The 24,906-nt window shown below is 57.3% G+C and overlaps 1 protein-coding gene across 6 annotated transcripts; it reads left to right on the top strand.

Moving 5' to 3' along the window:
- The first annotated feature begins 10,040 nt into the window (after window positions 1-10,040).
- Window positions 10,041-22,711, top strand: Arid5a (AT-rich interaction domain 5A). 6 transcript variants are annotated; one of them, XM_063229936.1, is made up of 7 exons: window positions 10,041-10,163; window positions 16,525-16,640; window positions 17,355-17,475; window positions 17,778-17,830; window positions 18,174-18,271; window positions 18,625-18,784; window positions 19,095-22,711. In XM_063229936.1, exons 1-7 carry the CDS (start codon window positions 10,160-10,162, stop codon window positions 20,307-20,309), a joined length of 1,767 nt encoding a protein of 588 aa, XP_063086006.1. In that variant the 5' UTR covers window positions 10,041-10,159; the 3' UTR covers window positions 20,310-22,711. The 6 variants fall into 6 exon arrangements, with proteins under 6 accessions (XP_063086006.1, XP_063086009.1, XP_003471748.3 ...); XM_003471700.4 differs by having other exon boundaries at window positions 10,046-10,163; window positions 16,522-16,640; XM_063229939.1 differs by lacking the exons at window positions 17,355-17,475; window positions 18,174-18,271.
- Window positions 22,712-24,906: the final 2,195 nt, after the last annotated feature.

The following is a 24,906-nucleotide window of genomic DNA, read 5'->3' as shown; positions in this document are numbered from 1 at the left end:
AGTGAAAGCTTACAGGCTTTGTTTTGTTTTTCTAAACGTGTTCTGGCGAAAGACACACTGCCACAGATGTCCTCAAACGCTTCCCTTGCACTTCTGACGCACTGATCCCACTGGCCTGGCGGCTTTCCGCAGTAGTTCTGAAAGTCCTCTTTCTTGAGTGTCTTCAGTTGTGCTATCCCAGCTCACAACTGGAGCTACGATGTCCTGAATTGATTCAACTTTTACCTTTTGACCTTGGGAAAGAGCCAGAAGTGACTCGGGCCCAGATGCAGGGAATCCGGAGGATGAGGATGGGCCGGAGGTTTTACGAGGCTGCTTTTCTGTTGGAGGGCCCTCAGCAGCAGCTTTCACTGTGTTTTTGGTCACATCTCATAAAGACACCCACAGAAGAGGATTTCTAGCACTGCTTCAGGATGTGTTCCAAGTGAGGTAAGGGTGCATGGCAATGTATCTTTTACTATATAATTTTACTGTAAAAGTATAATCATTCTCTGTTTTGATCACCTCTTGCATATAAAAATCAGTGTTTCTCTCCTATGGGTGTCAGTTCAATAAAACTCTGACTATGAGGATGGTGGGTGTGACCAGCTAAGAGCCTGGCAGTGAGATGGGGTGAGGGGTGAGGCAGATAGGGTGGAGGCAATGCCTGGACCCAAGTGTTTCTGGCTTCAAGTTCAGCTCCTCATGGAGCAGCAGTAGGTCCAGAGTGGGAAGCCCAACTGGAAACTTCCTTCTCTACCCTGCTAGGTGGTGCAGGATTTTGTAAGCTGGTGGACAATGAACAGCTTAGGGGACAGAGTCAGGGGAGGCCCCTGGAGTGGCCTCAGATATGTGGGCTCAGGGCCAGGCCTGGGGGATAGGTGGAAGTCTCTTGCTGGCCTCCGAGCGGTCCTTCCTGCCCCTGCACCTTCCCAGGGTGGAAAGAGGAACTGTGTGTGGTGGGGCTTTCAGGGAGCCCCGAGAGGCCAGTGACTCTGCAGTCCTGGAGCTCCCTGCCTGGCAGCCACTCGAGCCTCAGAGAAATATTGGCGGCCTTGGCTAACCGAATTATTCTTTCAGTTTGAGCCAGCACCTCCTTTTGACTCAGATCCGGCCGGCTGAGCAAGGAAAGCGCTTTCCGAAACCCCCTCGCCGCTTGGCCCCTCCTGTCCTGTCCCCATGGCCACCACCAGCTCGGTCCCAGCTGCTCCCTCTGCCCACCAGCTCAGCAGTGGTGGCGCCCTGGAGCCAAGGGTCTTTGGGGACCAGGTGGGGCTTGGTGGACCAAGCCCGTGCTTGTGACACCAAAATAGAAAAAGAAAAATGCTTGGAAAGAATTTGATATTTCCTAAGAAGCGTGGAGTCACTGTTGTGGGAAATGTCAAAGGCTTGAGGGACCCTAGCCCACTGCCTGAGGTGTCCCCAGCGGTTTCCATTTCCAGCCATGCCACAGAGGGGCATTAGAGTTTTTTAGGATTGAGAGCGCCCCCCATCTCTAGGGGCCTGAGGCCTCTGCACCTCACTGGGACACAAATATTTCAAATCCCTGGGGACATGGGCCTGCCCAACTGTTATTTTGCAGAATTTTTCTCTCAGTTGCCTGCAGCTCGGCTGCTGCTCCCCCCACCTGACTCACACAGGAGAAGGGGATTTCTGAGCTGTTTCAAAACTTACCCAGAATATCAGGGTTTTCATGCAACCCTTGTTTATTTTTTGAAAAGCCCCCAAATATGACACATGCATGACAAAGGAGGGAGGGTAGGCCAGGCTGGGCCCTTCCAGGACCTGATGGCCTATCTGCTGTGTGTGGCCCAGACTCAGCTTTCCTGGGTCCCCACTGGGAGCCCATTCCATGCCTCTCCTTTGCTCTGGGCTGCAATGAGAGCTCTGTGTTTATGGGGTGCCTCCTGTAAAGTTTAAGGGTCCATGAGAAACAGCTCATTTGACTGGGGGTTCAGGTCAGAATAGAGTGCTTGCTTAGTGTGCATGAGGTCAGAGGTCCAATCCTCACTGCAGAGAGGAGATAGCTGATCTAGTGTGTGTCCCCACACTAGGAAGTGCTACCCCAACCTCATCAGCAAGGATGCTGAGTGTGGGCAGTTAATGGGTCTGGGGTGCTTCTTCTCTGGAGGGAAGAAGATGCCTGCTCCCTCTGTCTCTCCAGGGGGGCCGCTACCCTGAGGGATGCTACTGTGTGTCCTTAGCCTTCCTCTTGTAGTGATAAGTGGATCAGGGCCTGGGGTGTGAGGGAGACACAGAGCTCCCTAGAACTGTGGTCAAGTAGCCTTGAGTGGAGTTGGGGCTCACCTCCTGCTGCCCCCTTCTACTAAGGGTTCATCAGCAGTGGGGATACCAGCCAAGGGGTTGTGACTCTCGCTTCCAGCATAGAGCTGGAGGGCGGGAGCAGGGACCCAGCCTTCAGAGTCACCCAGCCCTGGACTCCAGAGACACACGAACCATCCTGCCCTTAACCACCAAAGGTGCTTCTAAACCCGCTGAGAGACCTCACACAAGGCCCACTTAGAGCCTCATTTCTTTCCTATCCTGGAAGAACAGCAGCCTGGGGCACAGCAGCCCTGCCAGGCACATGGTTCCTAACTGGGGAGAGGGACTTGGGAGCTCCTGGCCAGGCACTTCATGGGACTGAACACAGCGTGGCAAATGCCACAGAGAGCTGTGTGCTGGGAACATGGTGACCCCCAAGGTACTTGGGGGCCTTGTGGTACTGTGTGGAGCCTTGAAGGTTGAGCAGCAGCTCCTGGGGCAGACGTGGTGGAGTGAGCCAGCCGGGGAGGCACTGCAGACACAGAGGCACAGCGTGCCTGAGTCAGCTTCCCATCACTGAGACAAAAGTCCAGAGACTAACTGAAAAGAAGAAAGGTTTGTTCTGGCTCCTGGTTTTGGTCTTCAGTCCACGGTCCGCTGATGACAGTGCTGTTGGGCCAGTGATGAGGCAGAATCACCTGGCGGAAGGACACAGTGGAGGGAAGCTGCTCGCTCATGGTGGCCAGGAAGTAGAGAGGAGAGGAAAAGCCACAGAAGAAGGGGCCAGGGACCAGGCATAGCCCCCAAGGTCACACCCTAAAACCCACTCCCTTCAACTAGGTCTTGCTAAGTCTCCACCATCTCCCAACAAGATCATTCTATAGATAAAGTCAGAGCCCTGATGTAATCACCTCTAGACAATTCCAGGTGTCCACGGTGGGCCAGGGTGGGACCCCATGGGAGGCAGAAGCCTCAGGGCCTTGTGGGCTCAGCGGGGAGTTGCAGCAAGCATGCCTTTGCTTATGGAGCCTGTGTGTGAGCTGTGGGGGTCTCTGCATGAGAGCTGAATGTGCACGTGTACAACGTGTGACCCCAGCTTGGCACCCATGCCCCTAGGGCGCAGTAAGATGCATGTTGGCTGTGGGGAAAGGGGGCCACTGTGTAGACCGGGCCACCCAGCCTGGTTCACTGTGAGCGTTCCTGTCCAGTGCCATTTCAGGTGAACACCATGGTGCTGTCAGGAAGGCATGGCTGGGTCAGCCTGTAGCGGTCATCAGGTGAGTCACACCAAGACACAAAGAGCAGAGGCCTGGCCCTGGAGGCTGGGATGGAATATGGGAGGTACAGGTGAGTAGGAAATTTCTGCAGGAGCTCGAGTTCTTAGAGCTGACTGAGCCCAGGTCACTGCATACCTGGCTGCTTTCTCCCCACACTGTAAATGCCCTGAGTGCATTGGGGAGCATGCACTGGATCAGCTCCCCAAAGCCTGGACACTTGAGACTCAAAGGGTGGAAGGGGACAATTCCACCTGTGGGCAGTCACTCAATTCTGCAATTCCTCCCTGGTTCTGGACATCTTGGCCAGGCTCTGGATACTCACCTTCCCAGCCCAGGGACCTGGGGACATGTAAGCCACTTCCTGCATCTGGGAAACTTGATGAGGTAGGGCATCCCAGGGCCCAGGTGCAAGTCACCAAGGCTGGGCCTAGGGACATCACAGTGAGGCCTCCCCTGGGTGGGCAGAAGATGAGGACAAGGGACATGCATTTGGCCAGGACAAGGTCCCCCAAGTGTAGGCTTCAAAGGTAACTGGGCCTGTTGGGGGTTACTTTTTTCTTTCTTGGTCTCTTCCACCAGTTCTGAAGCTCACCGCTGTGGTTTGCAGGGGTTTGTGTGCTGACGTTTAATCCCATTCTGTGACCACCTCTGGGGGCGATCAGTGGGGCTTTGGGAGGTATTATGCTTAGACAAGATGGGCCCCATGACTGAATCCTGGTGGCTTTATAAGAAGGAGAGACCAGAAGACACAGGCACAGGTATGCTCCCTGAGATTGCTAGCAGGAGGCTGGCATCAAATGTGGCCCCGTGACCTTGCACTTCTAGCACAGTGACCCAAATGAATCTCTTTGCTCTGTAACTCACCCAGCCTGCAGTAGCGTGTCTCGTGCAGCGGAGTGGACAAATACATTCAGAACCTGCCCATCAGAGGTCAGAGGCGGAGTTCACATCCCCTGTTGCTACCGCGCTGGGCCCGCTCGCTGAGGGCCTATTTCGTGCCTGCACAGTAATCCTGCAAGCCTGATACTGCTCACCCCCCTGCACACGGGGGACACGAGGTTAGCAGCAGTGACTAACTCATCGCGGGTCACACCACCTGCAAGTGGGGACACCAAGGCTGCACAGCACCCGGCCGGCTCAGGGACAGTTTCCGTTCTAGGGTTCTGGGGCCAGACCGAGGGGACAGTCTCTTGAGTAAGGCAGGGAGTTTAAGCACCGCCCCCCCAGCTCATTACAGTCCTGTCCTCAGGAGGTCAAAACCAGTGCCCCCACAAGCCTAGTGGCGGCCCTAGCCCATGTCCCCCAATACAGGGCAACTAAAAACAAAGGGGGGGAAAATGGACCTGAAGCCCCGCCTCCTCCATAACTTTCCTGGACGTCTAGAGGGAAATCAGATCTTCGGGTCCCATTCCTGTCTGTGTCATCAGGCCGTGGGTGGTTATGACAATGTCCAGATATTGACGGGGTGGGGGCAGCTTCCCCAGTCTAATCCTTTTTTTACCTTGCAGGGCCGCCCCCACCAAAGACGTGACTCCACGGAGAGGAAGCAGCCCCAAACTCCGTTGCAGGGGGGTAAACTGAGGCCTGCTGCTCCCCCGCCCCTCGCTGTCCCAGGCACAGCTGGCAGCGCCTTGGCATCCAGCCACAGCTCCTGGCATCCAGCGCAGCCACTCGCCGGCCCCCAGAGCCGCCTCCCCCCACTCTGATGTAAGCTGATATTTTAATTCTCTTACAAGGAATGGTGTTTAGAGAAATGACTTAACCGGATTACTCATCGTCTATAATGACTTGGCCCATCTCCGAGGCTATTCCTAGATGTGACGCTTGAGGCTTTGATACTTTCTCTCTTTACTTTTGCTCCCGCGCACCCCTCCCCCCGCGCTTTTTTTTTTAAATGCCAAGAAATTACACGCTGGCTGTGTGAGGCCCCGCCCTCGCTCTGCATCCTGGGAGATGTAGTTCTCCTCGGGCCCCTGTTGCTCCCCCCATTTAGAGCCCCTCCCCCCCACCTATGCCTAGCAGGCCAAAGTCACACACCTACTACATACATCAGTTTACCCATCCATCAAATGGGAGGGACAGTCACAGAACATAGGGTTGCGGACCAGCGGAGATCTTAAGTGAGGGATACACAGGTCCTTTTTGATTATGAAGTCTGTGCCCAGTGCATTTTTTTCATTTTTGAGGTAAGGTCTCCCTATGTAGTTATGCACTTCAGGCTGGTCTTGAGCTTGCTCTGTAGCCCAGGCTGATCTTGAACTTATGACAATCATCCTGCCTCAGCCTCCTGAGCGCTGGATTACAGGCGTGAGCCGCCACACTCGCTGCCCAATGCATTTTGTATGGACCTCAGTCTAGATTTACCTCTTGTGACACAGCCTGACACAAAGAATCAGACTGTCATCACCCTGATCCCGAGACCCAGCATACAGTCCTTCTTCCTTCCTATTTGTGGCTGAGTCTAGAAACTTATGCACAGAATTTATTCTCTGTTCCTCTATGTCACTAGACGCTCTGAGGACCACAGTGTCCACTTTATAGGGCTTGGGGTGACACTACGGCTGTGCATGGTGGTGAACACTTGTGGTCCCAGCAGTCTGGGAAACTGAGGCAGGGGGGTGGCAAGTTTATTCACAGCTTGGGCAATTTAGTAAGTTAGTGAAACCTTGTCTCAAAATGTAAGTTTTTTTTATGACCTCACACTTGCTAGGCAGGCACTTAAGCCACTGAACTAAATCCCAAGGCAAAATGTAAAAGTTTAAAAAGGGCTGTAGGTGCAGCTCAGCATGAAGGCCCTGGGTTCAGTCTCTGGCACACACACACACACACACACACACACACAAATGGGCCAAGTAATATGCTGGTGCAGTGTCTGAGGAGAAATCCTGGTCAAAGATGTTTCTGAACATTCTAACACCAGACCTTTGCTCAGCCTGGGATTGCCAAGGGCTGCATTTCTGCTTCACAAGCTTAGGGATTTTGCTCTCGCCGTGGCGAGGTCTCCTTCTAGCTCCGTGCTGGCACACAGTAGGACCCCATGACACATGTTGGATGAATGAATGTGTGCATAAATGAAGGGTTATCCCTGCTTTCCAGAGGAGGCACCTGTGGCTCAGAGAGGTTGAACGCGTTGCTCCAGGCCACACAGCCTAACAGTGTGTGTGTGTGTGTGTGTGTGTGTGTGTGTGTGTGTGTGTGTATGAACCCTAATTTTCTCTCCTGGCCCTGCCATTCCCAGGAGAGTCGGACTTTCACTCTTCAGGCTCTAGAACTTCAGAAGCTGAGGTCTTCACTCTGCTGAGTCTTGGCCGTGAAGTGCGGGTCTGGGAGGTGGCCCCAGCCCAGCCTCCAGCCAACGAAGAAGCCCGTCTTGAGTCTGCAGGAAGGCAGAGTGAGTGGGGGGAACCTGCAGTAGGTATGGTCCTGGCTCTCCGTGGACAGTCAAGGAGCTGGCTCTCGCTTACCCTGGGGACACTGAGCACAGTGCCATCAGGCAGGAAGAGAGGGGTCCGACCCGGGCTCCATCCCTGCTGGCATCACTCCCGCCCTACTCCCATCCCCAGCCCTTCCCCAAAGGCCAGAAGCTATTCTTGTCTTTTTCTAAAAGAGGCATTTGAAACCATGAGCCAATTTTTTCCATTTCTGGACTTGGGTATCATCTATTTCCAGCGTTTGTTGTTTTCCACGAGTTGCCAGTGACACTGCGAAGCAGGCCTTTCCTGGATAGCCAGCACAGGCAGCTGGGCAGGGCCAGCATTAAAAATACTTCCCAATTTGCTTTTTCTTTGAAAATGAGGCCCCCAGGGGCCTTGTGCAACTGCTGAGCCTGGGAACAGAGCTTCTCAGGGGCAGAAAATTGGCTGTGTGTTCTGTTTTCTGAGCGCACTGAATATCTCAGCATGTCCCAGAAGAAGTAACAGCTTTGATTTTGCTGTGTGACCTTGTGCAACTCACTTAACCTCTCCAGGCCTGAAAGCCAAGTGATCTTGAATGGTCTCAGTAACCACCCCTCTACCCCACCGGTTCCCTCTTCTAGAAGGGCCAACGAGAGGTGTGAGAAGGCAGCTGTGACTCAGTCCCTGGGAACACTTAGGAGCTAGAGTGTCCTCAGCAGGATTCCTGGAACTGGAAAAAAATATTAAGGGCCATTAAGAGGAGCTCAAATAAAGAAATCATGTACGTCCATGAGAAGGTAGTCGATCCGGAAGTTACACAAGAGAAGTCGATCGCTGTGCTACTGGAAAGCTCTCTAAGGCCTGTGGTTGACTGAAACAGTGAGCTGTGGAAAGGAACAATCAGAACTGGATCACATCTACTTACAGACACACGTAAAATCCACCTACGCGTATGACTTTACCAAGGACACCTGTGTTTGTGACAATACAGAGGCAGCAGTTCCTCTAATCTGATCATGGGGAACAGAGAGAACTGGATTGGGGTAGTGCCAAGAGAACCGATTTATTCCTGATGTTTTCTCCCAGGAGAATGTCTTTATTCCTGGTTTGCCTTTCTTCTGGAGGGACACCCACCATGACACTAGAGAACAGATAAGTCCCCGGACCACCCTGAGCTGGGATCCTGTGACTGCAGGAGGGGGTGGAAGCATGTGAGACAGATTCTTGAGCACTCACTTAATACTTTGAGCAAGGCAAATGGAGATACCCTTTCTCTGCGGGATTTTTTAGCCATGGTAAATTACTTTCTATTGTAAGCAGTCACCTGGGGAGGCAATTAAATTTAGATCATATTATTCCCAAGAAGGCTGGGCAGGTGTTAACTTGCTGAGGTTTTGCACAATAGCCCCTGCCTTTAAGAGCATGGTGGCTGCCTGGATGGCAGGATATCCCTGTTCTGAGATGGGATGAGCTACTGCTTCGAAAGGTAGTGAGCTCTGCATCAGAGGGAACATCCATTCCAGCAGATGGCGGATAGGGGTTGGCCTAGACTTTTTAGAAACTGAGTGTCCAAACTGCAACCGAGGCCAGGGATTTAGCTCAGTGGTATAAGCACTTGTCTGGCAAGTGTGAGGGTCATGAGTTCAATCCCTGGTACCAAAAAAAACAAAACAAAACAACACAAAAAACAAACTGCAACCTAAATCCACATTTTTATCATAAAGTACCAATAGTGCAATTAAGCCCAAATATTCGGCTGCTGGGGCGATGCTGGGGTATTGTGGCTGGCGTGATGACAGGTGGACTCTGTGTGCCCCCTGTGGTACATGTGCCATAAATTCGGCACCACTGGACTAGACTGGGACCCTGAGGGCAGCATCCAAGTTTCCATGCCCAACTTTGGGCACAACGTGTGGCACCATCAGTCCTTACAGAGTGGATAAGTGGGACTAGAAGAAGGTTCGGCTTCCTGCTGGTTGTCCATCATAGTGTCCCTGCCACAGCCTCAGCTGTCCTGTGGGGACAGTGGTTTGTAATCCTGGAAGGGGAGGCTCGAGTGCAATCACTGGGCATTTTTACATATCGATAATGAGAAGGCTGTTGCCCAACCTGCAGAGCGTGGCTCTGACAAAACCACCTACGAGCTGTCAGCCCCAGGTGAGTGGGAAGCAGCTGCTCTTCGAGGGCCAAAGGGCAAGGGCCCATGTGTTAGGCAAGGCCACCCAGCAGCAGCCTGGTGACAGGGGCCCACAGGTGGGTGGGTTCCAGGTACCGGGACTCCTCTACCGAGCCTCGGTGCCTGGGTTTAGCTGCAGCTCTGCCTCTTACCAGCTGGATTACCTGAGCTCATGGACCTCTCAAACCTCAGTTGTACCCTACAAAGATGAATCACAATACTGTGCAGTGCACAGAGCCACTGTGGGTATTAAATCCCTTGGCACAGTTTTTGTGTACCTGCTGTGTGCTGGGAACACAGTTCAAGTCAAATCATAGGTAGCCACACCGTGAGACATAATGCTGTTAAATGCCAAGGCTCGGTCTCCTCTGTGACCTCCATGGCTGCCTGGGGACCTCCTCCTGCCTGTACTCACCCTCTTCTTCCTCAGCTGGGCGCTTTGCATTGCTCAGTTTGTAGCAGCTACTCTGTGATGATATTTTGAATATTGGCCACCAAGGGCAGACCTGGGACATCAGGCCTTTCTGGAACCCTGCAGAGCAGAGCTTAGGCCCAGGCTTGCTAGTTTAGTCCCTGTGAGGGTAACACTAATCCCTCGGCTCCTAGGTTGATGGCTGGGAAATGCCCAGGGCTACTTCAGGTCTAAGTCACAAGTGCTTTGCTCCACCACACGCCACCCTCAGTACATGGACTTTTTTTTTTTTTTTGCAAGACTCTATTTTTGCCTCTAGGAAATTGAGATTTAGGGCAGCAATGACCCCTGGGTGTCGTACTTCAGCCACTTTAGGTGAGATGGCTGGATTAGAGTCCCAGTCTAAACCAGTGGAAGGGAACGCTCAACTACAACTCCCAGACTTCCTTGGGTCTAAGGGGTGGACCTCGCCGGCTATAAAGAACTGGACTAGCCAATGAGAGCCCAGAGCGGGCCTGGGCGGGGCCCTGGCGGGGCGGGGCCGCGGGGAGGTGGCCGGCGAGCGGCGCTGGGAGCCAGTCGCGCCAAGAGCGCGGAGCCCGGGAGTTGTGCGCGTGGAGGGTCCTCGGGCGGGCGACGCGGGATCTCGCGGGCCATGGGTGAGCGACTGGGCTGCTCGGGGCAGGGCTGGGCGGCCCCGCGGGGAGGACGAAGGACAAGGCGCCGGGATCCCGCGCACGGCCGTGGGTGCGGCTTTGGGGGAAATTGAGGCGGGCCGGGGAGGGCTCGGAGTTAGCGGGGGCGCCCGGAACGACCCCGGACCCTCACGGGAGACGCGGGAGGGTAAGGCCTGGATGTCTGCGGGCAAGCTTCAAGAAAAAAAAAAAAAAAGGAAAGACAGAAAGTTTGGGGCGGCCAGGGGCTTCCCGGGCGCTTATCTCGAAACTCTCCTCCGTCCGAGCCCGCGCGCGCTGTCATCCCACTTCCTGCTGCGGTTTCAATCTCGAGCTGGGCTCAGCGAATTTGTTGTGACGGCTGTGACAGCAGCCTCCGGGCCCCGGCCGCCTCCCCCGTGACAGCCCCGCGCTTCTGAGAACCGAGAGGGGGCGCCGCGCGCGGGGCGCTTTCCACGCCGCCGCCGTTTCCCGAAAGCGGCCGCGCGGGGCGGAGAAGTCGCCCGGGGGCTTTGAAGAATCCACGGTTCCGCTTTCGGCCCGGCCGAGCCCCCCGCGCGCTCCCGGCCCCTACCGGGCTCTTTCTCTTCTCTCTTCCCTTTTTCGCTTCTCTCCTCCTCCGCTTTTCTTCTGCAGCCCGCCTCCCCGGCCCGTTTTCCCCCCTGCGCCCCTTTCTTCTGCCTTTCTTTCCCTTTCCTTTCCCTCCCGGGGCCCGGAAGGGTTGGGGGTCTTCTCGGGCCTCCCGAGGCGCGAAGGGGAGCAGGGTCGAGTGCAGATTGTGGGCGCCGAGAAGGAAAGGAGTTCGGTCTCGCAGGGAGCCCGGCCGGGGATGGAGCCCGGCCGGGGATGCAACCCGGGCGCGCACCCCCGACCCATGCAGTGTCCCAGGAAGGGTCGGGGTCCCCAGTTTTTACTCCGATCCGGCCCAGGTCTCCTGGTTTGCCCGGAGTCTTGGGCAGCAAGGAGAGGCCTGGGACTCAGTGGAGGGTAATGGGTGTTTCTCTGCTCACCCTCACCTTGGAACAGCCACACCTGTGGGAGGCTCTGTGCCCGCAGGTGGCATGGTGCAGTGTCCAATCCCGACCTGGAACTTGATGTGACAGAGGTAGAAATGGTCTTAGAAGGAGGCCTCCAGCTTTGATTTACAGTCAGATAAACTGAGGCATAGAGAGCAGCTCTGGTCTGGCAGGGGGTGAGGAATGGGGCTCCAAGACTCCGGGCCCCTGTCTCTTCATTGTGGCCTCCTGTTTCCCAGGGTGGGGCACCGGGTGCCTGGCCTGGAGGTCCTCACCTCCCTTCTAGGTAGACCCGGGGCACGGTCTAGCTTGGAGAGCCACATGGGGTTGGTTGGGAGCAGGGGCAGAGAGGAAAGGTAGGGAAGGTGTGGCAGTGCCTCTGCTGTGGGGCGACATCGTGCCAGAGTCCCTTACCAACTCCCGGATTGCTGCTCTCACCACCCCATCCCATCCTGGGATGGGATCTTTCGGGACGTCAGAGCTGGTAAAGAGCAGGAAGCCACAGTGGGCCTTGGGAGCTGGCAGGCTGCCCTATCCTGGCCCTCTCCCCTCCCCAGGGAGGTGCTGCGATGGGCTCCCTCGCCCCGTCCAGAGCGCTGGCCCTTGGCATGTCCCGAAAGGTTTCCCCTCATCGCTGTGCAAGCTCCACAACTGGACTCTGCGGGCAGCTGGCTCCAGAGCCATGGAGTGGACCGGCCACCTCAAAGGCTGTCATTGTTTGGGCTCAGAGAAATTTAAGCCCACAACCTGGGCCGAGGGGGTGGGGCTGTGCGCTCAGTGCTATTGTCATGTAATTGCGGCAGTGTTCTTGGTTGGTGACTTTTCATGAAAGGAAGTGTCACTTCCTTTCCCCTGTACCAAGGGTTAGTGGGGCCGGCGAGGGGCGGAGAGGAGTGTGCTGGTGCCACACAGTGAGGCTGGGAAGCCCTCAAGGGGCAGCGCAGTGCTGTGGAGGTTGTGGGCAGGACAGGCAGGTGACCGATGAGGCACGCCTTGGCACATACACTGACCTGTTTGCTGAAAATGCTGCCCACTGAGTCCGGAAAGGCTGAGGAGCAGGAGCGGTGACTGAGCTGGTGAAAGATGCACCGTGTGACGCCTGCCCCAGCCGAGGCAGCCTCCAGCTCCCCCTGCCCTGCTGGGTCTGTGGCTCCTGTCTTGGAAGCCCTGGCCCTGGTGGGCTGGGGCTGGGCCCACCCCTCCACTGGGCAGCAGGTGGAAGCTCTGAAAGGAATCTAAATAGTGTTTTTCTTCCTCCCTCAAGATTAGGGCAACAGTGCCCTTATTCAAAGATGGGGCCACCAAGGTCAGGGAAATCAATTCACAGGGGACAAGGGTCAGAACCCTCGCTCCAGCCTGCAGTGTGGGGCCTGGCTGACCAACAGCCCACACCAACCAACTCCTGTCCATTGAGTTGATCCACTAGGGGAAAGTGGGCATGTTTTTACCCTCTCAGCACAGACCAGAGTCTTCCTGTTTATAAAACAAAACAAAAATCCCTCTGAATCCCTAGGATTCAGGGCCTTGGGCAGTCAGACCTCTCCAGTTCTGAATCCTAGCTCTGTCACTGGGAAGTTGTGACTTCAGGCAGGTTACTTAACCTCTCTGAGCCTCTCGGCTGTTAGATGGCTGGGAAGATTGGGTAAGGCACATACAAGGTAGAGTACTACTCTGCTATGAAAAAGGATAAATCGAGTCATTTGTAGGGAAATGGAGGCACCTTGAGGCCACAGTGTTAAGTGAAATAAATCAGATAGGCAGCTTAAATATCACAAGGTTTCTCTTATATAAGAAACCCAAAGGATAAAAAAGATCAAAATAAAAAATAGATAATAGGAAGCAGAGAGGTAGATTTTTCTTAAAAGGAAGAGGACCAAGAGATGGAAGGAGGAGGCAGAGGGGAAGAGGGAAGGGGACACAGAGTGAAGTGTGGTGTCCTTCTGCTGACTCCCCATGAGAGTGGAATCTTTCTGTCTTGTAAACATGGATTTGTAAAAATTTATTTATTTATTTGTCTTTTTCCTTTTTATCAGGCTCGGGGATTGAACTCACGACTGCCTGCTTGCAAGGCAGGCGCTTATGCCGCTGAGCTAAATCCCCAGCCCAAAAATTTAAATTTTTAAAAAAGCAAGATACCTGTCTGGCAGTGGCCGGGGCACTGATGTGGGGAGGTGGAGCACGTGGCAGGGAAAGGGAATTTGGAATGGCTGAGAACGCGGTGGCTTTGGGCGGCTTTGGTGGGGCATCAGAATGAGCCAGTGACCCTGCTGTCACTGAGATGCACTCTCTAGAGAGACCAGATTCATAATCCAGGAGGGGCCATGGTAGCACCACCCCAGCTCCCCGCCTCGCCCAGGAGTGGGTCCAGAGCCTGGGCTCCTCCCCTGGGGTTGTGACCGCCAGGCCAGTGATATGAGGACACGGAGGGAGGTCCTGCCTTCGCAATCTGGGCTCCTCTGACCCCTTACCAGCTGTGACTTAGACAGCGGCTACGGGGTCCTAGGCAGGAGCAGTGCGGAGGCCTCGGGAGGGGACCCCAGCTGCCGAGGGGACCAAGGGGACTGGGCAGAGTCCATGGGGACCTGTGGTCCTGCAAAGAAAGAGGTGGAGTCGCAAAGCGGTTGTTTCTCCTCAGAGTAGCTTCTGAAGTTACCTGCCATCCAATCAAAACCTGACGGGCGCTTTTTTCAAGGAAGGTAACCCAGTTCCCCACCAGTTCAGATGGGCATGTAGTAAGAGTGAAATTGGGAGGCCACACACCCAAGAGCCAACTGTTGCACAAAGCCACCCAAAATTAAAACTGAGTATGCAGATGCTGGCATCTACGACAGGGAGGGCATCCGTGAGGACCACAGCCAACGGGAACCATGGCAGAGGAGATTCCTGATGTGTTCTGGGTAAACAGTGCAGTGTCAGTCCCTCTGCGGCTGGTGTCCCCCATGGGAGAAGTCATGTCTGATGGCGTTCTTGTGCAGAGCACTTGCTGTGTAGTTTAGCTGGGTGGGAACTCACTGTGTAGCCCAGGCTGGCCTCAGGCTCGCAGTGATCCTCCTGCCTCAGCCTCCTGAGTGCCAGGATTACATGAATGTGCCATCACTCCTGGCCAGGACCCTTTGTAGAAATTAGTTGGATCTATAGTGGGGCCAGGATATGGAACCTAGATTGATAAATGGTCAGGGAGGGAGGGATTAGGGGAGACTGGAGGACCAGTACAGACACATGGCAGTGGGACTCGAAATTATTTTTCATAGCAGAAGCCTTTTTACAACTCAGGATAACCTGGATTTATAAATGGAACCTGGGTCTGGCCCCCAGGTTGGGGAAGGAGAAATGAGGGCTGCCAGGGACGGGATGGAGGGCACTGTGGAGAAGTGAGGAGAGGACCCTCCTGGGTCCCCAGCCCAGGCCCTGCCAGGACAGAGCTCACCAGCTCTGCATGCGGAGGACAGGACCAGGTTCATCTGGGGACTCTGCAGGACAGGAGAGGAGAGTGCCTCCCTGTGCGGCCCCGGTCCCTGCCCCAGCTGGGGCTGACAAGCTCCGGCTGATGACCTCCTTTCCAGGTAACCCGAGTGCCTGTCGCCAGGTGATTTTTCCCTGTGCTCAGCAGCCCAGGCAGAGAGCTAGAGTCCTAGAACCGAACCAGGAAGGAACAGAGGTGCCTACCCAGCCTATTTACCCTGGGGAGCTTTCAGTTCCAGCGTCCCAAGCAAGACCTTGAGCATCAGGGTCTTTAAAATGTTCTCCCAGGGATCTGGCCCAGTCACCCGACTTTTGTTCTGTTTTGAGCCCAAGTAAGGATCTCGGTATGTCACCCAGGCTGGCCTCAAACTTGTAGGCTCAAGCAACCCTCTTGCCTCAGCTTCCCCAGCAGCTGGGACTTGTGACACTGCTTGGTTGAGCCTCCTCTCTCTGAACCCCAGGGAGAGTGATGTGCAGGAAGGAAGCATGGAGAAGCCCAAGTCCCACTCAGAAAGACCCAGGATCTGTGGCGCAGGGGTCTGTGGGGTACAGTGTGGGTTAGGGGTGGGAGAGCAGAGAGGGAAGAGAAGGCTGACGATGGAGAGTTAGCAAAAAACTCAGGAGTCTCATTTCCAGCTGGTGTGGTGGTCTCACCTATAATCCCAGCACTCAGGAGGCTGAGGCAGGAGGATCACTGTGAGTTCAAGGCCAGCCTGGGCTGCATAATGAGTTCAAAGCCAACTTGGACCACATAGTGGGACCCTGTCTGAAAAAACAAAATAACCCCTCCTGTGACTGTACAAGAGGGGGGGGGAGGCAGGGACACTGACCGAGGAGTCACGTGGGACACGCGTGAGCACCTGCAGCTGTTCTGCACCTCTGGGGTCAGCTGTCAGATGGAGGCTGCTTGGTGGCCCAATTCTAACACTGGCTGCTGGGTTGGTTGACGTTTGTGGTTCCAAGGGAGACGCTGGGATGGAGGTAACGTTTTGCAAGTTTCCAGCAAGCCAGATGGAGCAGAAAGAAGGCCGGCAGGAAGGTTGTCACGAGGTGTGGCTTCCCGGTGCCCGGGGCACTGGCAGCCTGCGGTGTGTCTCTGCCATGGCTGGAGTGCAGTTTTTGCAGATTGGCACGAGGCCGCCTTTGGGAGCGCAGCCCGGGCCCCTCAGGGGCCTCAGCCCTCCCTGCTTCCCTGGCTCCTGTCATGGGGCCTGGAGGCCTCACTGAGGGCTCAGAGGTGGACAAGCAATGGCACCTCAGTTAGGGTGATGCTGAGACGTTGAGGTCAGTGGGACAGGAGCGGGAAGCCAGGGGCCACCAAGGACTGGACCAGGGTCCCTCACAAGTCATGTCCTGGAGGGCAGCACAAGGCATAGGCAGCCGTGGCTGAGCATTGCACATGCTCAAGGAAAGGCCAGGAGTCCCTGCGATGGACACAGGGTCCCTGCTGGATAATTCCTGCAGGAGATGGTGTAGACAGCTGGGTGTCTGGGGCCACAGACTTGGAAGCCTTTGCAGGACCCTCCAGGTGGACAGGGGAGGTTTTGGAGACTCAGCCCTGTCCAGCCCTGGACTTGTCCTGAGATTTAGCAGTTCCTTTGGGGATGAGAGGGCTGGGATGGGAGGGGTAGAGTGGAGAGGGCCAAGGAGGGGAGAGGAAGGGGGCTGAGGGCCAGGGTGAGCCCCGAGAGTATGCACAAGTGTACATACGTGTGTGGTCTGGACACACCACCAAGGGCAGGCAGAGGACACACACACACCACGCTGGCAGACCGCAGCCAGGACGGCAGGATGGGTTCTCTCTATCTGCTCCCCTACCCGAGTCTCACATGCCCTCTCCCCTTTTGTCCTTCCCTCTCTCCCAGCAGCACCCCCTATCAGAGGAAAAAGGAAGCCGTCTGAGGAGGGTGACCCCCTAGATGCCCCTGCGTCCCCCAATCCTGATGGTGAGCAGAGCAGGAGCCAGAGCCCCATCCAGCTAGAGGTAAGTCCAGTGACGCCCAGGACCTTGTCCCTGCCACCCTCAGCCCGAGCACAGCCTCCAGGGGACTCACAGCCCCGGCAAACTCTTAGAGGGAGACACATATCTGTCCCTGACCCCATAGGGCACCCGTGGCCTGCTTGGAAGGTGCAAGAGCTGGGCACTGGACAGTGGGCTTCAAACATAGATTAAGTAGTAGACCCAACTCTTAAACGAAGATGACCTGGCACTGATTGCAGAGCCGGCAGAGGCCCCGTGTTTATACTCATCAATCCAGCAGCAGTGGCCAAGGCTGGGTGGACACTGCCTGGGAGAGTGGCCCCATGGTGCCCAGAAGCACAGAGCACCTGCTTTTACCCTGGGGGCCTGGGGATATTGAGCGCACCTCCCAGGAACTGGTAGAGCAGCCAAGTCGAAGACAGAACAAATTCAGAGCAAGATAGACACGATCCCCACCCAGTGAGGGCAGGGATGCCTGGGGCCCTGGAGATGTGGCCTTGGGCTCTGGGCCCTGTCCTGGCCATTGGGCCCCTGCAGCTGGCACCTGGCACCCTTGCCTGTGTGACCCAGCAACCGTCACTGTAGCCCAGGGCAGGAGGTTGGATGTTCTGGGAGCCTGGGCAGGGGCTGGCACCTCTCCCCCACACACCCAGTGGCCAACACTGATGCTCAGCCCTGGCCCCCAGGCCCAACCACACGCCTCCCTTCTTTCCCCAGGACTCCCCCGAGGCAGGTGGGGAGCGGGAGGAAGAGCAGGCCTTCCTGGTCAGCCTCTACAAGTTCATGAAGGAGCGACACACACCCATCGAGAGGGTACCCCATCTTGGCTTCAAGCAGAGTGCGTTCCTGGGGTGCAGGGAGGGCCCCTGGGGGAAGAGGGGGCCAAGCAGGGGACCCCTTCCTGACGGGGCAGCGGGGCCCGCTCCTCACTCCGGGGGGACCTAGGTGCCGCCCACCTGAGGGACGTCCCAAGATGCCTCCCTGCAGGCTGGGGCTAGTAGAGGCAGAGCCAGATTCCATCTCTGTGGGCTTCAGGCAGCCGCACTTGGGCCCAGCCTGCTCTTTAGCATCGTGAGGCCTGGCGTGGGTGTGGGGGACTACCGAGACTGACTGCTGCTCTGGCCTGTCCCCTCCCTCTAGTTAACCTGTGGAAGATCTACAAGGCGGTGGAGAAGCTGGGGGCCTATGAGCTGGTAAGCTGGCTGGGGAGACCCCTCCATGTCCATGCCCATCACCTCCCCTGGCACATCCCACCGCACTCCAGGAGAGGCAGGGAATTGAGGCAAGTGGCAGGGCCGTCTTGGCCTGCAGGCAGAAGAGGCAGAGCCAGGATCCCTGGTCCCAGCCCTGGCTGTGGGCGCTTTGCCTCTGTAAGCAGGTTCTCTGCTTGCCCATCTGTTCCTGCTGGTGCGCCTGAGCTGCTTGGGCCAGCAGTCAGCCAGGTGGCCCCTCAAGGGGCACTGTGGGAGGTGGGGAGGGAGGGTACCTTCACCCACAGTTCTGTTTCGGCCCTGGCCTCACCAGCCGCCTTTGCAGGTGACTGGTCGCCGCCTCTGGAAGAATGTGTACGACGAGCTGGGGGGCAGCCCGGGCAGCACGAGTGCGGCCACGTGCACACGGCGCCACTACGAGAGGTGGGAGGGGACCAGGTGCCACGGTGCCACTGGGTTGAGACCCCTGGGCTTTCCCTCTGTGCTTTGGTGAGAATCAGGATTGGGGGTGGCTGGAGCACGCCATCAGCTGCCCTATGTGTGCCCAGCGGCGGGAGCAGGATGACTGGACCGGCAGCCTGGGCAGTCGGTACCCCTGCGCCTGGCCTGCAGCAGCCCCTCCAGGGCCCGGAGGTATACGGAAGATAAGGGGCAGTCAGGTGGCTGTGTGCACCATAGGAAGAGAGGTTCCTGTTGGCAGCAGAGGTGGGGTATCGGGTGGGCCGATGGGGCAGAGCGGCCCTGGCTCCTGGTGGACGTGCCCGGCTCCTCTGCAGGCTGGTGCTCCCGTATGTGCGGCACCTGAAGGGGGAGGATGACAAGCCGCTGCCCCCCTCCAAGCCCAGAAAGCAGTACAAGATGGCCAAGGAGCCTCGGGGGGACGACGGGGCCACTGAGCGGGCAAAGAAGCCCAAGGAGGAGAGGCAGGTGGCACAGGTGAGCGCTGAGCATCCTGGCTCCTGTCCCCTAACCCCGTCCCTGCAGCTCCTCCCGGCCTGACTGTGGCTGGAGATCTCCCAGCTTGGGCCCCAGAACTGCATCCGGGCTGAGGTAGGGACATGGGTCCCCATGAATGGTGCCACACATAGACTCTACCGACCAGGCCCCACATCCTGATCCTGGGTCCACTCACAGCACTGGAGCTCACTGGGGCCCTGTGTAGCCCCGAGACTGTGCCATCCCTGGGTCCCCAGGGAGGATGCCTAGCCCAGCCCCAGTCCTGAGGCCTGGCCTTTCCTCCTTCCAGGTGACACCAGGAAAGACCAAAACGGATGCCACCGAGCTGGCTCCGCTTCCCAGCCAAGAGCCCCCCAGGCACAGCACGGAGCGGCTGGGCCCAGCTGCAGGGTCCTCCTTGCCCTTTGTGGGTGCTGGTGTCTGCCCGGAGGCCTACAAGAGGCTGCTGTCCACCTTCTACTGCAAAGAGACACATGGTGTCATGTCACCTCTGGCCAAAAAGAAGTTGTTGGCTCAGGTCAGCAAGGCAGAGGCCTTGCAGTGCCAGGAGGAGGGCTGTCGGCACGGGGCAGAGGCCCCTGAAAGGGAACTCCCAGAGAGTTCCCAGAACCTGAGGGGGCTGGCCGAACACTCTGGGCGCCAGCTGGCTCCACCGGAGGAGTTGCACACGCTGGGAGGTGGCCTGCGGACGGAGGCTTCAGGGGGCCCCTGCCCCGCACCCCCCGTCTTCATGGGTTCTTTCCACAGCTGCCCCACGGAGGTGCTGAGACCTATCAGCCAGCACCCCCGGGACTTCTTCTCTAACCTTAAAGACAGGGTGCTGCTGGGGCCCCCAGGCAAAGGAGAGGGGCTTTCGGCCAAGGAGCCCCAGCTGGTGTGGGGCGGGGATGCCAGCCGCCCCTCTGCCTTCCACAAAGGCAGCTCCAGAAAGAGCGGCTTCTACCCTAAGCCCAAAGCCTGCTGGGTGACCCCTATGGCCAAAGTCCCTGCCCACAGCCCTGTGCCACTGCCCACTGTCCCCAGCAGCCCCAGCCTGGGCAACAAGCGCAGCCTGGATAGCGAGGGCTTTGCTCATGGTGGCAAAAAACTACGGGCAGTGTCTCCTTTCCTGAAGGAGGCGGACACCAAAGAGTGTGGGCCCAAACCCGTGGCACCCAGCATGGCTGTCTCCTGCCTGCCCCTGGGGCTGGCCCTGGGGCCGGCCCCAGCAGAGGCCTACAGGGGCACCATGCTGCGCTGCCCGCTCAGCTTCGCCGGCACCCCAGACCCGCTCAAGGGCCAGGCTGCGCTGCCCTTCAGCCCCCTGGTCATCCCGGCCTTCCCGGCCCACTTCCTGGCCACTGCCAGCCACTCACCCGTGGCCGCTGGCCTGATGCACTTCCCCCCGGCATCCTTTGACAGTGCCCTTCGCCACACACTTGGCCCGGCTTCACCAACCTGGCACATGCCACCTGGCACAACCTACGCACCACCCTCCTTCTTCCACTTGAACACCAAGCTGTAGGTCGGCCCATCATATCATGCTGCACTGCAGAGGGCGGAAGTCCCCGGAGAGGGATGGGCACCACTAGGTGGCTCACTGCCCAGGACAGGTGGGCGAGGCAACCTGGCACAAGCAAGGTGGCAGTGGGAAAACTGGGTTTGTCTCAAGGTGGCAGTGGGAAAACTGGGTTTGTCTCAAGGAAGCAGAGCCTGGGGACCCTGATAGGAGAGGCCTTGGGTGAAGATGTGCAGGGTTGGTGGTGCCCAGGGGGTGACCCTGGTGCACGAGTTGGGAGCCGGTGGAAAAGTCTGTCTTGGTTAATGGTGTCCCTGATGCCCACCGAAGTCCAGTAAAAAGATATACTCGGACCTCTTTGCAAAGGCAAGTGGGCAGAACAAGCTGGTGGCCACCCATGTGGTAGCCCAGGAGATGAAGAGATTCCGTTCAGTGGTCCAGTTGCCACAGAAGAGGGACTAAGCAAAGCGTGGCCTCCAAGTTATTCCACAGGCCTCCTGGCAGATCCGGTACCTTCCTGGGTGGGCTTCAAGCCACCTGCCTGTCACCTCACGTGCAACTGGGAATCCAGCAGGCAGGTGACCTGGCAGGTGAGTGCAGGGCTGGGCAGTGCCCTCCTGCACAACCCTAGGTATGGAGCTGGCCCTAGAACTCTGGGCCCAGGACCAGGTGCACCCTGTGTCTGCTCAGCAGCTGTGGAGAGGGAAGGCACTTTCTTGGTTCCAGCCAAGGTTCCCTGGCTCCAGTGATCTCGGCCCAACTTTTGGAGCAGCTGAAACCCAAGGGTGTAATCATGGAGCCCAAGTCAGCCTGCTCTGGCCATGCTGGAGACCTGTGGGCTCTGCTGCTGCATGCAGTGGCCGTCACCACCCAGATGCACTTCCTGCCCCTTGCGGAAGACCAGCAAGGCCACTGGGGTCCTGTGGTGCTGAGGGAGAGGGAAAGCCAGCTGCTACCTGGGCATCTGCTTTGGCAGTGAGTTGCCCATGGGTTTCAGGTGTGCTTTTCTGAGGGAGTCAGCAGATGCTCAGTGTGGCTTCACTGCAAGTGCCAGAGAGGCAGTGACCCCTAACCCCAGGGATGCCAGGGCAACCCAAGGGCCCAGTCCCAGAACTTGATCTGCCCTCTGGGATAAGACCCTCCCATCCTGCCAGTCGTGGAAGGCTGAAGCCAGGAGTGGGGTGGGATCTCTGGGGAGCACAGACCAGGCCACACACAGCAGGTCTGGTGCCAGGGATGTGTCCCGGGCAGGGCTGCAGCTGCCTGTGGAGGACCTCAGGCCAGGTGCCCTCCAAGCAAGGCCAGCAGCAGGGTGGCTGTTGCTGCCTTGTGAGCAGGGGCCCAGGATGCCAGCCTGAGTACCTGGATGACCATCTCTGAGCTCCCCCACTCTGCAGGCACTGCACCATGCACTGCTTGTCTCTGAGCCTGGGGTTCCCTGTAGGTGACAGAACCAGGAGGTATGGAGTTCTGACCATGGTGCAGATGTCCTGGGTGCTGGGGTGATTGCATCCTCTGGGTGAGATGAGGGCTGCTGATTGTGGGGTGTCCTGGCTGGAATGGGGCAAGGTCCTGGGATCCCCTTTATTTGCAAAGCAATGCCTGTCTCAGCCTCACGGAAGGGAGCAGGTGGCGGTGCTCAGCGCTGGGGTGGGGCGCCCTCTGGAGGCAGATCTGGAAAACGCGTTTCTCTGCACCCCGAGTTGCGGCGGGAAGAACCCTAGCACTCAGGGTAGGTACTGATGATGCAGGAGCAGGGTGCAGGCCGGCCTTCCTGGGGCAGCTGAGGCCCTGAGCTTCAGCACACTGGCCTTGCACTGCCATTCTGGCTCATCCACTTGCCACGATTCCCCAGGGGTGGGACTGTCCCTGTTTACAAACAAGGACACTGAGTCCCCAGAGCGATGAAGCCCTCCGGATGTCTGGCTGTGCCACTTGGCTTACCATGGTCATTCCTTTGCTGTGTCCCTGTTAAGCTGCCCTGGGGACTGCAGTCCAGCAGGGTCAACAGGGCCCATGTGTGGAGTAAGTTGTATTTCAGGGCCATTTTTAGAACGCCTTCCAAAATGTCAGCGGCTCTTGAGTGGCTGATGGTGGCAAGGAGCAGAGGCCACTTTGGGAAAGCACTGACTGCTCCCGATGGCCCTCAGTGTGGGCCACGGCAGACCCTGGGTGTCCATGTGCTGAGGGCTACTGCCGGTGTGGGTGGGGACACTCAGAGCTCTGCCCCCCTGGAGCTGGCATTGGGCAGGGGCAGGAGGGAAGCTGGTGAGTAAATCACAGTGTCTGGGGACAGCGTGGTCCAGCAGCAGGCTGTGCAGTTTTGTCTGCTTTTGGGGCTAAAATGTTTTTCATTGTCACCTTTGTAAGTGTACAGTGCTGTGGCATTAAATGTATGCTCACTGTCAGCGTCACCATCGCTTGTTTCCAAAAACGGAGTGTTAAACGTATGAGAGGTCATATAACCTTTGGCCAGTGGTGCTGAACAGCATCTGGAGGAGGGGACTGAGCCTTGTGGGGAGTGGAGAAGCAGGGGCACCAAGCCCCCAAGGTGGTAGCAGGCAAGGGTGGCCTGGGAGCTGGAGGTTGGAGCAGTGGTGTGTGTGTGTGTGTGTGTGTGTGTGTGTGTGTGTGTGTGGCTTTGGGGGAAGCAGGGGTGTCCTGGCTGCCAAGATTTTGCAGGGCTGTGGCTGGACCTCTGGCCTTGTTCTGGGTAAACACTGCACCCTGGACCTTCACTCTGTTTAGCGAGAGCCTGGACTTCTAGGTAGAGTCAGATGGGAGCCCAACCCAGAGGAGGGATGATGGGGCTCTGAGCTCAGTGCCTGTGCTGCTCAGTGGGCACGGTGAGGCTGGGAACAAGTGACTTCATAGCAGACCAAGGCCACACTGGGATAGCACCTTCGCTCCAGAGACCCAGGTCCCACTGGAGGTCAATGGTGTGTAGCTCATTAGGAGAGCTGAGTCCCAGTCAGATGGGCCAGGGGTGCAGGACTGGCAGTGGGGGGCATGCTGGATGGGTGATGGCACCCACGAATTTGGGTCCCTGAGGGGCTCTGGGAATCTAAGGAAAGGAACCTCCTGAGAAGCTATCCCGGGTACAAGGAGGGCTGGGCTGGGAGGGGCAGCTGTGGGTCCCAGCAAAGCAGAGGAGGCAGCGTGGGGGGCGGGGGCCTGAGAGCCAAGGTGTGGGGAGCCTTGGGACCACCACGAGTTAGGAGTGGGGCACTGAGCAAGCACAGTGAGCCAGGGCAAGTGGGCAGGGTGGCAGGAGCTCTGCAGCAGGGTCCCAGCAAGGGCGTGGGTCCCGGGGTGGCAGGACAGTGCAGTGAGACAGCCCACACTGGAGGGGCCCAGGAGTGTTTCCCAGGTGGGTGCAGCTCCGGGGTGGGGCAGGTGGACTAGAACAGCAGCTGGGCTCATCAGGGAAGGAAGAGACTTCCATGACTGTGCAAGGGCTTAGACCCAGCACCAGAGCCACCAAATGGATGGGAGATGTGGAGCCACAAGAGGATTGCTGGGAGTTCAAGGCCAGCCTGGACTACGTAGTGGGATCCTGTCTCCAAAACTTTACACACACAGAATCCACCAGAAAATGTATGCATACTTAAGGAAAAAAGTTTTTATAAATATTTTAATACTAAATTGATTTTCTTTGGCCTCCACAATTATAAAAGGGGCTCGGAGTGGCGGCCATCAGCTTCCGGGCGTTTTTCTTTTCCTGCACTGTGCACAGTTTTTTTGATGGACTCTTTGTATATCTAGGTCTATACATTGACAGCATTAAAAAGTCAAATGTCACAGAAAGCTTTGGATGACAGGCTTCTCCTGAAGAATCAGAATCTGTCCCATGAGTCTCCTTCCTGAAGCTGAGGCCTGGCTGCTTCCCCTCGGTCCTTCCCCCTATCTCCACCCCAGGGAGCCAACCCATGCTCATGCCTGGGTGCCCATCAGGCCATGTCCTGCCGCTGCCCAGCCACTAGGTGGCGACTCTCGCTCTTCCTGGTCATCAGCAGGGCCAAGGCAGGTTTCCTGAGCAAAGGGCTTGGGAACATCGGGGTGTCACTGCTGGACACTCACGGTCTCCACTACAGGGTGCAGTGGTCACTGCAAAGTCACCGGGCCAGCAGGGCCAGGCAGCGAGGTGGACAGGGGCTGGTGTAGGCTCCTGGCCTCGGGCTCCTGAGATAGCAGCCAAGGCCTGCCTGAGCCCCATGCCCACATCTGAATGATGGTCGTAGTTGTTTGCAGGTTCTCTGGCCCAGAGTGGGGGTGCGGGGGCTGGCGGAGCCCTGAATGCACTACCAGTCCCATGAGGGCAGCCCTGGCACCCCAGCCTCTCTGGGTCCCCAGCCAGGCCTAGAAAGGCCACGTCACCAGCAACCCTGAGGGTCCCCCCACTGCACAGCAGGGTGTGTGGGCCCCAGGAGAGGGAGGGGCTGTAAGCAGGGAGGGGGGGAAGGAGAGGCTGGGCAGGGAGGGACGCTCCCCCGAAGTGGACAGGGTGTTGGGCTTTGGCCTGTGGCATGGAGCAGGAGCCAATCACAGTCCCAGAACATGCTGTGCCGAGGCTCAGTGGGGCAGCGATGGTTCTCAGACCCTC

Source organism: Cavia porcellus, unplaced genomic scaffold, assembly GCF_034190915.1.
Source record: "Cavia porcellus strain 051 isolate PalLab524CR breed Dunkin Hartley unplaced genomic scaffold, mCavPor4.1 scaffold_18, whole genome shotgun sequence".
Lineage (NCBI taxonomy): Eukaryota > Metazoa > Chordata > Mammalia > Rodentia > Caviidae > Cavia > Cavia porcellus.
This window is presented reverse-complemented; position numbering and strand designations above follow the sequence as displayed.

Bases quoted from the DNA above. Each gene is read 5' to 3' on its own strand.
- Arid5a (XM_003471700.4), top strand. The intron at 17,476-17,777 runs GTGCGTTCCTGG...CCCTCCCTCTAG, and splicing joins CCATCTTGGCTTCAAGCAGA to TTAACCTGTGGAAGATCTAC. The intron at 18,272-18,624 runs GTGGGAGGGGAC...GCTCCTCTGCAG, and splicing joins ACACGGCGCCACTACGAGAG to GCTGGTGCTCCCGTATGTGC.